This window comes from Aptenodytes patagonicus, chromosome 1 (assembly GCF_965638725.1).
Source record: "Aptenodytes patagonicus chromosome 1, bAptPat1.pri.cur, whole genome shotgun sequence".
NCBI lineage: Eukaryota > Metazoa > Chordata > Aves > Sphenisciformes > Spheniscidae > Aptenodytes > Aptenodytes patagonicus.
The window spans coordinates 90,659,108-90,672,130 of NC_134949.1; the positions used below are offsets into that span (position 1 = coordinate 90,659,108).

General features: G+C 45.0%; 1 protein-coding gene across 3 annotated transcripts in view; it reads left to right on the top strand.

Annotated features, from left to right (window-relative positions):
* CD58 (CD58 molecule) overlaps positions 1-13,023 on the top strand; it is a 50,379-nt gene that overhangs the window by 25,119 nt on the left and 12,237 nt on the right. For 2 of the 3 annotated variants that reach the window (XM_076348634.1, XM_076348649.1), the window contains 2 exons: positions 2,566-2,634; positions 7,684-12,808. In XM_076348634.1, the coding sequence (XP_076204749.1) occupies positions 2,566-2,633 (68 nt within the window). In that variant the 3' untranslated portion in view covers position 2,634; positions 7,684-12,808. Of the gene's footprint in view, positions 1-2,565; positions 2,635-7,683; positions 12,809-13,023 lie in introns of those variants that run through there. The other variant, XM_076348642.1, reaches the window with a different exon arrangement.

The window sequence follows — 13,023 nt, forward strand, 5'->3', positions numbered from 1 at the left end:
ACTGGGTGTAAGCAGGATGGTTTTACCAAGCGTATATCACAGTTGACCAGCTTGACAACCTTTTTTGGATGAAATGACTAGATCTGTGGATGAGGGGAGAACAATGGGTGTCTTTAGCAAGGCTTTTTATGCAATGTCCCACAGCATCGCTAGAGTCCTAAGTTGGGATGTCCTAGTCTGGATGACTGTCTACCTACCTGGGTAGAAAACTTGCTAGATTGTCAGGCCTGCAGGTAGTGGTTAATGCATTGTACTCCACATGGATGCTGGTGGCAAGTGGAGTACTGCAGAGGTCTATTTTTTTGGTGACCTGGACAAGGGAGAGAAAACGGTGTCATTGAGTTTATAGATGACAGCAAAATGTGAAGTGCAGTCAATCAGCATGAGGGCAGGATTGTCATTCAGAGGGAGCTGGAGGGGAAGAGGCCTACATGAACCTCATGAAATTCTGCAGGGGCAATGCAGGGTCCTGTGCCTGGATGGACCAACAGCTTGCACTGGTGCAGAATGGGGACTGACTGACAGGGGAGCAGCTCTGCTGAAAGGTACCTGGGAGTCCTTATGGACAGTACACTATGAGTCAACAGTGCTCCCTGGCAGCAAAGGTGGCTGATAGCATCCTAGGCTGTTTTAAGGAGTGCTTAAGCCAGTGCATTGAAAGAAGTGGTTATTTTCCATTACTTGGCACTTGTTAGATGACATGTAGAGTATTACATCTAGTTTGTGGCCCACCCAGTGCTGGAAAAGTGCTGATAAATTTCATAGAATCATTAAGGTTGGAAAAGACCTCTAAGATCATCGAGTCCAACCGTCAACCCAACACCACCATGCCCACTAAACCATGTCCCTAAGCGCCTCATCTACACGTCTTTTAAATACCTCCAGGGATGGGGACTCCACCACTTCCCTGGGCAGCCTGTTCCAATGTTTAACCACTCTTTCAGTAAAGACATTTTTCCTTACATCCAATCTAAACCTCCCCTGGCGCAACTTGAGGCCATTTCCTCTCGTCCTATCGCTAGTTACTTGGGAGAAGAGACCGACACCCACCTTGCTACAACCTCCTTTCAGGTAGTTGTGGAGAGCGATGAGGTCTCCCCTGAGCCTCCTCTTCTCCAGACTAAACAACCCCAGTTCCCTCAGCCGCTCCTCATAAGGCTTGTTTTCCAGACCCTTCACCACCCTCGTTGCCCTTCTCTGGACACGCTCCAGCACCTCGACGTCCTTCTTGTAGTGAGGGGCCCAAAACTGAACACAGTATTCGAGGTGCAGCCTCACCAGTGCCGAGTACAGGGGCACGATCACTTCCCTACTCCTGCTGGCCACACTATTTCTGATACAGGCCAGGATGCCATTGGCCTTCTTGGCCACCTGGGCACACTGCCGGCTCATGTTCAGCCGGCTGTCGACCAGCACCCCCAGGTCCTTTTCCACCAGGCAGCTTTCCAGCCACTCTTCCCCAAGCCTGTAGCGCTGCATGGGGTTGTTGTGGCCGAAGTGCAGGACCCGGCACTTGGCCTTGTTGAACCTCATACAGTTGGCCTTGGCCCATCGATCCAGCCTGTCCAGGTCCCTCTGCAGAGCCTTCCTACCCTCAAGCAGATCAACACTCCTGCCCAACTTGGTGTCGTCTGCAAACTGACTGAGGGTGCACTCGATCCCCTCATCCAGATCATCGATAAAGATATTGAACAAGACCGGCCCCAAAACTGAGCCCTGGGGAACACCGCTCGTGACCGGCCGCCAACTGGATTGAACTCATTCACCACAGCTCTCTGGGCCCGGCCGTCCAGCCAGTTTTTTGCCCAGCGAAGAGCACACCTGTCTAAGCCTTGAGCCACCAGCTTCTCTAGGGGAAAGCTGTGGGAGACAGTGTCAGAGGCCTTACTGAAGTCCAGGTAGACCACATCCACAGCCTTTCCCTCATCCACTAGGCGGGTCACCTGATCATAGGAGATCAGGTTGGTCAAGCAGGACCTGCCCTTCATGAATCCAGTTGTGGTGGGGAGCTGTCTTGGGGGAAAGGTGTTAGCTTTCTGGTGTTAGCTGATAGCAACATGTTGAGTTGTAGCTAGTAACTCAGTCTTATGCAATGGCCAGTACCTTGAAGCTGAGCAAGGCAGGGGACTGTAGTTGTCTTCTGATCTCTCTTCAGACGTCTTTAAGAAGGAGAACAGCAGCTTGCTGGCCAAGCATGCAGATGACCATGGTGTAAATGAGGGAGTTAAGCGCCTGTGCTCTGGAGCGGTTTTTGTTCATTGTGACTTTTGCCTAACGCTTCTTGATGTGAAGTTATGGGTGGCACCATGGGTGCTGAGTGCCTTCTGTGCTTGGCCTTTGCAGGATCTGGAAGCGAGCATGAGGACAGTGTGGAGCTGGGCATGGAGGAGAGAGGGGAGGTGTTGTATGATGGCCCTATGCGGGTGGGGGACGTTGGTGAGGGCTGTTATTGATGCTGAACAAATGGCCCAGCTCTCAGTCAGATTACTCTTGACCCATCTGGGCTGGGGAAGGGGAGCATTGTGAGCTGCAGGATTGTCTGAGTATTGCCTGTTGTCCTTGCAGAAGTGACCCAGGATGCAGAAGGTGGAAACAAGGAGCACCTGAGCAACTCTCACAGCTGCAGTAAATAAGGTATGTGAGGGTGAAGCTCCCTGTGTCTTGGGAGAGTGTGCAGACTGTCACAGAGGCTGGGAGTGGCAGTGCTGGGCCAGGCTGTGTATGACCCTGACTCCTTTTTGCTCCAGTAGAAAACAGAGTGAGAATTATTAGGAGGGAAGGGGTGCATGTGTGGTGGGCACGAAAGTGTGTGATGTGTGCTAGGGAATCATGTGTTTGTGATGGAAGTATTTAGAAGACTGGCCAATTTAGCCAGTTTAAAACTGTAGGATTAAATGTTACTAACATTCATTAATAACACACCTCTTGCTCATGCTTGCACTTTTACTTTATTCCATGCCTTAACAAGTGATAAAGGCTTATAGTGGCTGAGGTGTCAATAAGGCAGTATGTTTTTGTGTCAGTAGGTTTCTGAACTGCAACTGTACCTTGTTAATTATGAATGCTGTTGAACATCATATCAAAGTAGAGAGATACTGTGGAACACTGAAAGGTTTTTTTTTATTGCTTAGGTGTGCAGCTGTGTTTTCTTTGGTCACAAAGAATGCAGGGTTTACTTAATTTGTGGTTTTCTTGTGGTTTGTTGTTTTTTAAACCTACATGGACATGGTGGGAAAGTTATTCTAAATAAACAGACCAGTGGGCCTGAGGACTGACACATGGAATGAGAAAACTGATTATTACTCTGTATGGGAGAATAGTTGATCAACACTACATCTTATGGATACTAGTGAAATTCAGGCTGCAAAGACGCAATGTTTCTCAACAATTATTTCATATTCCATGAATTAGTTAGAACTCTTACACAGTCATCAGTTCTGTATGCTGCATTTACTATGGGGGCATAACAGGCCTCCATTTACGTATCTCCAAAGATGTTTTGCCCTCTCAATCTGTTTTCTATGGTATGTGTGCAGACCAGAGTATCTGTGAGGTCACACAGCTGCTTCGTGGAGTACATCAACTAGGAGAATATCAAAAATCAGATTAGTCCTGTCCCAAATCTGATAACAGAAGGATATAAGGGCTATCCTTTAATAAACTGCACAGGCAAGGGCTTACATTGGTCTATCATCCATCCAGACCAGAATACTGTTTCTGTAGAATTTTTCTAGAGTAGAGAAAGCCTATGGAATGCTAACTGTTTTCACTCTTGTTACTAATTAGTTTCACACTGTGATTTCCAATAAGTATTAAAGATCATAGGTTTGGAGCTGAGATCATTGACCTTTAATTTATAGTGGAAAGTCTTACTGAGACACCTAAATCTGGCAAAGAACACAAAAAGGTCAAGTTCCTATCTGTGCAGAAGGAAGGTTCCAGGCAGAATAGTTGAAGCCATAGCATAGTACTATATCTCAAAGTCTTTGGTCTCTGTGACAGCCAGGTGGTGGAGGTAGAAGTAATTTCCCCAACCTAGCAGATTCAATGGCAGCATGGAGAAGTGAAATCAGCTGCCATCAATAATCATTAATTTCTCAGTTCCCAAGGGATATAGTTGAAGTGCATGACCTGCTTAGAAAGAATTTCACTGGAGTTGAGTAAGATTTTCAGAAGTAAAACTGTAGGTAAATATGTAATAAAACTTTCTCATTGCTGGTGTGTCTGCAAAGCTTACACAGATTAAGATGATACTGAGGACCGTTGCTGAACTTTGAATCCATCTAGTGAGGGCAATCAACTTCTCTGGGTTTGAGAGACTCGCTGTAACTTACCATAGTTCAAGCATGCTGTAGTCCGACTCTGGGGAGCTCTGTTTTCCCTGTGGATGGGTGAAAATTGTTTCACGTAGACTATAATTTGTAGGATGGCTTGGGCCAATCTGGCCACTTACTATCACCAAAAGTGGAGGTTGTGCTCTTTGGACCACCTCTGGTGTTCATCACACCCCCCTGTGAGCCAATTTAGCTACCTCATGTAGCAGGAAACTGACCCAGCAGAAAAATCTGGGTGGTCTTCTGTTGGACTAATAGGTTAAATCTGATCATAAAGGGCCTTGGTAAGCACTGGGCTGACATACTGGAGGGGATGGGATGCTGGTCAGCAGTGGATTCAAAGGGAGAAGGAAGGGCGGGAGACAGGGAAAGGGGTGTGGGGGGGGTGCTGTTGCAGTGATAGCAGGACAGGCTGAGGTGCGCAGGTGAAATAAGTATTGCATGAAGCTGTTACTTTCTCACACTGTAAAGCTTTGCTGCACTTTGAGCATGCTGTAGTACAGCCGTAGTTTAACTGAGAATAAAACATCTGTGAAGAAATAAAGTTTTGGAGGGATGTGAAATTAGGTCACCTGTAGCAAATAAGCTGAATGAGGGAAGAAACGAATGGATGGAAAAAATTGTTTTGCTATTTGTGAAATGAAAGGGGTGACCTTATCGCAGTCTACAACTTCCTCAAGGGGGGCAGCGGAGAGGGAGGTGCTGATCTCCTCTCTCTGGTGACCAGCGGTAGGACACGAGGAGATGGAATGAAGCTGCATCAGGGGCAGTACAGATTGGACATTAGAAAAAGGCTCTTCACTGAGAGGGTGGTTGGTCACTGGAACAGGCTCCTCAGGGAAGCGGTCACAGCACCAAGTCTGTCGGAGTTCAAGGAGTGTCTGGATGACACTCTTAGTCATATGGTTTAGCTTTAGGTAGTCCTGCGAGGAGCAGGGAGTGGGACTCAATGATCATTATGGGTCCCTTCCAGCTTGAAATATTCAATGATTCTATGAAAGGTTTTGTTTCCAGATTTATTAACTGAGTCACCAGAAACTTCTTTTTTTGAAATTTTTTATCTGACTTAAATGTTTAAAAAGAAAATGTAAAAAGCTTTTAGAAAATGTGTACTATAAGCCAGTGTATATCAAAGCATTTTTGTTTCGTAAGAAATGAAGTTTGCAGATTGACTGAAAATAATTTTCCTTTCCTCAAAAGAAAAGGAAAAATGTTGTTTTGTCTGTCATACAGCCCTTAGTTAGGTGGTGTGACTAAGGGCATTTCATACTGGTTTCTGCTTTTTGTGTTGTAGATCAGTGGTCTCCAAACTTTTTTGACTGTGCACCCCATCAGTAAAATGTTCTGAACATACACACCCAATTTATGTATATTTATAAATTATATACATGTGCTACCGTACTCAAGTATTATGTACATTATAAAACATGCACAAAAATAGAAATTTAAAAAAGGATGAGATAAGGATGAAGTAAACAGTATTTTAATTTTTTAATTTTGTTAATGGTGCAAAAATATTTTCTTCCTGCACCGCAGTGGATTGCCTTGCGCACACCCCACTTTGGAGACTGCTGATGCAGATAATCCATTTAAAGATTCTCAAAATGCACAGGAAAGTGGAAGCTAGTGGCACCTTACTGCTGCAGAGTTTTCTGTTCTGCCAGGTTTGATGCTTCTGTTGAATTACTAGCCAAGCAATCGCATTCAGATATTTGCTGAAGACAATGTTGAAAAGAGGAAAAAAATCTCCAAATGTGAGAAAACATGGATGAGTGGAAGGGTGAGAGGGAGTTAGGACTAAGTGTCAGAAACCTGACTCTGTGATGCAGAAGAAACTGCCAATGAAACAGTTATGAAACAAGGAAACGGACTTGAAACAGGGCTGTATAGCTGGAGAGGAAGCTGTGGTATCTTGTAATAATTGAGTCAGATCCTGTTGGTTGCCAAGGAGTAGTACACTGACTGACTTCATTTGGTCTTCAGTATTATGCATGGCCTATGTGACGAGCTGCTTTGCAAGGGTGACTTACTTGGCTAAACTGTGCTCCTATTTCATGCTTAAAGGTTTAGCATCTGAAATAGTTATGTTGTTACGCCATGTCAAGACATCAGCTGTAGCTGTGCTTTCTTTGGTGCTGTTTGCGAGCTGTGTGGGGACAGAACCTTTTGCATGTTCTGTGGGGAGTGAAACCTGATGCTTATCACCACAGCTATAAAATGAGAGGAGAACACTAACTTCATATTCAGGCCCTCTCACTGCATAGACACAAGCAAATAGCAGCCCCCCCTAGGCTGGCTTCTCGATCACGTTCTTTAGTCTTGTCATCAAGCCGGCATAAGTCAGCTGTAGGTAAAGCAGTAAACCTGCTTGGATTTTAAGGATACAAATCATAAAAATACATCAGGCCTATACAGGGACCTTGTGAGAACCAGAGAAGGGACATCTTTCTTTTTCTCATTGTCTACAGAGATGAGTTCCATGTGTCACAACATGCTGCTCTCCTAGACTGTCTCCTGGCATCTTATTCTAGGTTGGAGTGATGCTGAGCTAGAGACTAGTGGAAGGGAGGGGTAGTGCTATCAAAATAGGAGCAAAGACTGAATGACATGGTGCCTTGGCATATCCAGTTGGTTCCCCTTATACCGTTGTTCTGTGTGCACCAAGACGGAAACACCGATGTAAGTGGGCCTTCTGTATGCTTTATTGTATATGCTTAGAGGTTGATGCATGTTGCATGCAGTGAGTTAGGTTGGGCACGTAGTCTTGAACTTGCTGGATTCTAACTTCCTGCACTGTAACTTCCCTTTGCCTTCAGTTTCCTTGCTTGTCAAATCAGAGCTCTATTTGCAGTCCTCAAAAGAGAAACCTCCAAAAGCACCTGGCATTACTGTGTGGAAGAAATAGCAGCAGCATCACACGCGTGTGTGGTGCACAGCTGATACTAAGATTATAGACCTGAACCTTTGCATAAAAGTGGTGTCTTAAGTGCCTAGTTATGTGATCCAAAGCCATGGATCAGAACAGCCTCATAGGTTACCAGCTGCTTAGCAGGTGGCTGGCAGTAAGTGATAAATGTTCTTAACCTGCTCCAGTTGCAGAGGAACATGTCTAACCATAAACAGATAATTTGGGTAAAACTGCTAGTGGCTATCGGCTACCACGGGTTGCGAAGCTGCTGTCATTGGATTGTTTTGGATCATGTGGCAATGTCTTAATTCATCTTCACACTTTATTAGTATTTAAAGCCTGCAGTATTCTTGTATAACTAGTTCAATTTCTAGAAGAGAAGACATAATAATTTACCTGTGTGCTTTTCTTTTTCTTTTGCCTCAAATGTTACATCATAAGCAAATAATTGCTTTGTGGACCAAACAACAATGGAAGAGAAGCAGTAGAATTCAACGGTGAAGGAGCTGCTATCTTTTCTCTTGGAGGTTTTCCACCAGCACTGAAGTCATCCATGAAGAAGTGCTTTGAAGACTAGCTGAGCTGTTTCCAGTGCCTATCTTTCTTTCCTCAGAAGGGACAGCCTCCTTTTCTAGTGTCACTGCATGAAGATAAATAGGCTGAATCATGGACAAAATCTTTTGTATTGTTTTGTATCCAATTTTAACAAACAGTGCTCTACTAACACAAAATGTAAGAGCTAAGGCCTTTTTTTATAATTGGTATTTAGAGATTAACAGTCATACCCATTTGCATAAATGTGGATAAATCCAAAGCTAATCGGCTTTCTATGCAATTTTGGATCAGTACATTTTTACAATCGGAAGAAAGACAGTTCATCCTTCAGCTGTTCCAGATGGATGAAAGTTTTTGCATTTGCTAGTCTCAGTTCTCCAGCAGGAACTCAATACTCCAGACAAACACTCTCCAAAATAGCTATCTCCTGGAGCTGGCAGAAGACTCGCAAACTGATCATCTCCTGATGGTGGTTGACTTTGTGATAAAGCTACAATTCAGTTTGTTGTTGCGTTGGAACAAAGCTGCTGCTATTAGCAGTGGTTTGGGGTTTTTTTTCCTTGAACTTTTGATATTTTTTGCACTTTTAGGTTTCTTTTTTGTCTTAGCTTCTGCTTCATGTTATTCTAAGAGAATGTCAACCTACTCATTTCTAAAGAATAACAGTATGTTTTTAAGTTGCTTGTGACTGGAAAGAAAACTTGAAAACTGAGGTCATATATACACTGAAGCTCAAAAAGAATCAAAGAGAAAAGAATACCATGTATTAATGTTTTCAAAACATCAAGCTATGGAGTGTGTTTCATGACTTCCACATCCTGGTTGTTAATGAAAGCTGAACGCCATTTCAGTTGATTTTGAACTTGGTATGTGTAAAGAATCATGAAGGTTTTACAAGGAAAACCAGTGATCAGAAACTTCCCCCTTCATCTTCCCTCTTGTTTCAACTTATGCCCGTTACTCTCTTGTTCTCCCACCAGGCACTACTATGAAGAATGTGTCCCCATCTTCTCAATGATCAGCTTGTAGGTAGGGGAAGGCTGCTGTTAGGTACCCTCCCAAAGCCTGCTCTTCTCCAGGCTTGAACAAGCACAGTGCCTTCAGCTTCTCCTCACGGTACAAGTGCTCTGACCATCTTGGTAGCCCTCCACTGAACTTGCTCCAATTTTATTGATGTCTGCCTTCTTGAAGGGGTCCAAAACTGGATGCAGTATTCTGAATGCAGTCTAATGCGTGTTGAGTAGAGGGGGACAATCATTACCCTCAATCTACTGGCTAAGCTCTTGTTAATACAGCCCAGGATGCTGTTGGCCACCTTTGCTGCCAGGGGACTCTGCTGGCTGGCTCATGTTCGGCTTGCTGCTTACCGAGATCCCCCACTTCTTTTCAGCCGAACTGCTCCCCTGCCAGCCAGACCCTAGCTTGTATCGTTGCAAGTGGTTCCTCCTTCCCAGAGCTTTACATTTGTCCTTTTTTAATTTTAACCTGTCTAGGTCTCTCTGACAGCCCAGCCCTTTAGCGTGTTGACTGATTCTCCCCAATTTGGTGTCATCTGCAAACTTGACAAGACTGCACTTTATCCCCTCCTCCAGACCACTGAAGGAGATGTTAAATGGGACCAGTTCCAGCACAGACCCTTGTAGTACTCCACTTGTCTGAGCCACCCAAGTCAAGTATGACCTGTTAGCCACTACCATCTGAGCCCAATCATCCAAGCAGTTCTTTACTTATCTATAGAATCATAGCATGGTTTGGGTTGGAAGTGACCTTTAAAGATCACCTAGTCCAGCCCCCCTGCCATGGGCAGGGACATCTTTCACTAGATCAGGTTGCTCAAAGCCCTGTCCAACCTGACCTTGAACACTCCCAGGGATGGGGCATCCACAACTTCTCTGGGCAACCTGTTCCAGTGTCTCACCACCCTCATTGTAAAAAAAATTCTTCCTTATATCCAACCTAAATCTACCCTCTTTCAGTTTAAAACCATTGCCCCTTGTCCTGTCACTACAGGGCTTGGTAAGAAGTCTGTCCCTATCTTTCTTATAAGCCCTCTTTATGTATTGAAAGGCCACAATAAGGTCTTCCTGAAGCTGCCTTTTCTCCAGGCTGAACAACCCCAACTCTCTCAGCCTTCCTTCATAGGAAAGATATTCCAGCCCTCTGATCATCATGGCTCTCCTCTGGACCTGCTCTAACAGGTCCATGTCTTCCTTGTGCTGGGGACAGTACTCCAGGTGGAGTCTCACAAGAGCGGAGTTGAGGGAGAGGATCACCTCCCTCGACCTGCTGGCCACGCTTCTTTTGATGCAGCCCAGGATACGGTTGGCTTTCTGGGCTGCAAGTGCACATTGCTACCTCCTATCTAATTTTTTGTCCTTGAGTATATCCAAGACCTTTTCCATGGGGCTACTCTCAAATAATTAATCCCCCACCCTGTATTGATATTGGGAATTGCCCTGACCCAGGTGCAGGACCTTGCACTTGGTCTTGTTGAACTTCATAAGGTGCACGTGGGCTCGTTTTTCAAGCCTGTCAAGGTCCCTCTGGATGGCATCCTTTCCCTGAAGTGTATTAGCTGCACCGCTGATCACACCGATGCGCTTGATGTTATCTGCAAACTTGCTGAGGGTGCACTCAATCCCACTATGTCATTGATGAAGATATTAAATAGTATTGGTCCCAGTGTGGACCCTTGAGGGACACCACTCATTACTGGTTTCCACTTGGACATTGAGCCATTGACTGTAATTCTTTGGGTGTGGCCATCCAGCCAATTCCTTGTCCATCTAGTTCACCCATTCAAGCCGTCATGTTCTAACCTGGATACAGAAATAATGTAGGAGATGGTGTCAAAGCCTTGCTAAAGACAAGGTATAAAAATACTACTTTCCCCTCATCCATAAATCTAGTTATTTCATCATTATAGAAGGCAGTTGGATTGGGTAGGCATGATTTGCCCTTAGTTAAATGTATGCTGACTGTTCCCAACCACTTTCTCCTTCACGAGCCCAGAAATGTGTCCCAAGAGGACCAGCTCCATGATTCTCCCGGGGTGAAAGTGAGGCTGACCAGCCTGTAGATCCGCACATTGACCTTTTGGTGCTTTTTAAAAATGAGTGCACCTTTTTCTAGTTGTCAGGGACTTCCCCAGTCTCTATGACCTTTTAAAGGTGATAGCACTCACAGTGGCATCAGCAAGCTCTCACAGCACCCTTGAATACATCTGATCAATTCCCATGGACTGGTGTGGATCAAGTTTTCTCAAGTAATCCCTGACTTGCGGTAGTTTTTCTTGAGCTCTTTGACTAAGCACAGAGCCTGTGAGACGTTGTTAATAAAGGCTGAGGCAGGGAACACATCAAGTAACTAAGTCTTCTCTGTCTGATATCCTTAAATCACCCCTGCAATTCAGGAATGGGCCCGTATTTTCCTCCTTTATTCCTTTACAGTTAACGTAGCAGCAGAAGTTGCTCTTGTTGCCCTTGATGTCCTTTGCAAGTCTGAGCCTTGGCTTTCCTGACACCATCCCTACCCGCCCAGGCAGTGTTCCTAAATTGCTCCATTGTAGCCTGTCCCTGCCTCCACATCTAGTATAAGCAGTTTTTGCACTGGAGCCCTGTCAGGAGGTCCCTGCTTAGCCAGGCTGATCTTCTGGTTTGCCTGCCTGTTTTCCTGACTGCGGGGATGGCCTGTGCTCATGCTTGGAGAACGTCCTCCTTAAAGGCCTGATGGCTCTCTTGAGCTCCTTTTGCTCTTCGGAACTGTCTCCCATGAGATCCTGCCTACCATCTTCCTGAAAAAGCGGAATTTTGCTCCCTGAAAGGGCAGGGCCTGTACTCTGATGTTTACCTTCGTCACTCCTCTCAGGATGTGGAGCTGTTTCTTGGTCACTACAGCCAAGGCAGCCATTTGTGACCACGTCCCCATCCTGTCCTTCTCTGTTAGTGCGCAGCAGATACAGCTGCACGTCAGCCCTTGCTGGTGCATCCGGTAGCCTGTGTGAAGAAGTTGTCCCTGACGCTGCCCAGAAATCTTCCTGACTGCTTGAATTGCTGTGTTGCCTTCCCAGCAGATGTCAGAAGTTCCCCCATATGTGCTGGAGTCTGTGAGTCAGAGACTTTCTCGAGCTGTTTAGAGAAGCCTTTAGCCCCTTCCTTACCCTGAACTGGTGGCCTGTAGCATGCTCCAACCATGTCGTCATCCCTGCTGGCTTTTCCTGACCCACAAGCTCTCAGCCAGCCTGTCACCTGCTCTGTATCAGAGCTCCGTACATTCAAGCCACTCTTTAACAGAGAGCGCAGCCTCTCTTCTCTTCCTCCCTCCATGACTTTCCTGTAGAGCTTCTACACATCCACTGCAGTGCTCCAGTCATGCAAGCTGGCTCACCATGTCTCAGTTATTCCAACAATGTTGTAGTTCTGTGAGCTCACAGAGAGCTATAATTCTTCCTGCTTGCTTTTCATGCTGCGTGAATTTGTGCACGTACCTTCCTGCCTCCTTCTGCCAATTTTTTTTTTTTTCTTGAGGTCTGTTTTGTTCCTGTCACCCTGTACCCTTTACTTTGGAACCCTGTCCACTACTACTTAACTGTGGGTTGTGATTCCCCCTTCCCAGCATTCCTACTTCAGAGCTTTCCTCATGAGGTTGGCCAGCCTGTTGATAAAGATTTTACATTAGACAGCTCTGTAGGACATTTAAGCGACTCCTGGGTGCTTTTTCTGTTTAGTGAAATCGAACAGTTACTAACAGTATGAGAAGGATCGCAGGTAACTTATGCACATGCCCTGTCCTGTTGTAGGAAGTACAGGCCCTACAGAAAACTTGAGATCTTTCCTTATTGCTACACATACCATTTAGATATTTACTTCCACTCACACAATTTCTTCTGCTCTTTGCAGCTGCATTGCAGGAATGTTCAACAGGACCTTTTGTTAGAGCTCGACCATCTTACCTCTACTGCTGTCAATACTTGCTCATAATTTATTAAAAAAAAAAATTGTTAAGATCTAAACAGCTTTGCCATATCTTTTTGTAATATATACCTACACTTTTTATTTAACCTTAAAAGTCAGTAACTGGGTTAAAGATTATTTTGGGGATCAAAGTGATTTATTTTATATATATATATATATATGTATTTAAGTCACAGCTCCTGAGCCAAGTGTCCTTCTCCATTGCACCAACAGGTTTATCAGGATGATGCTGTCTACTTCTTAGTAACTTTTT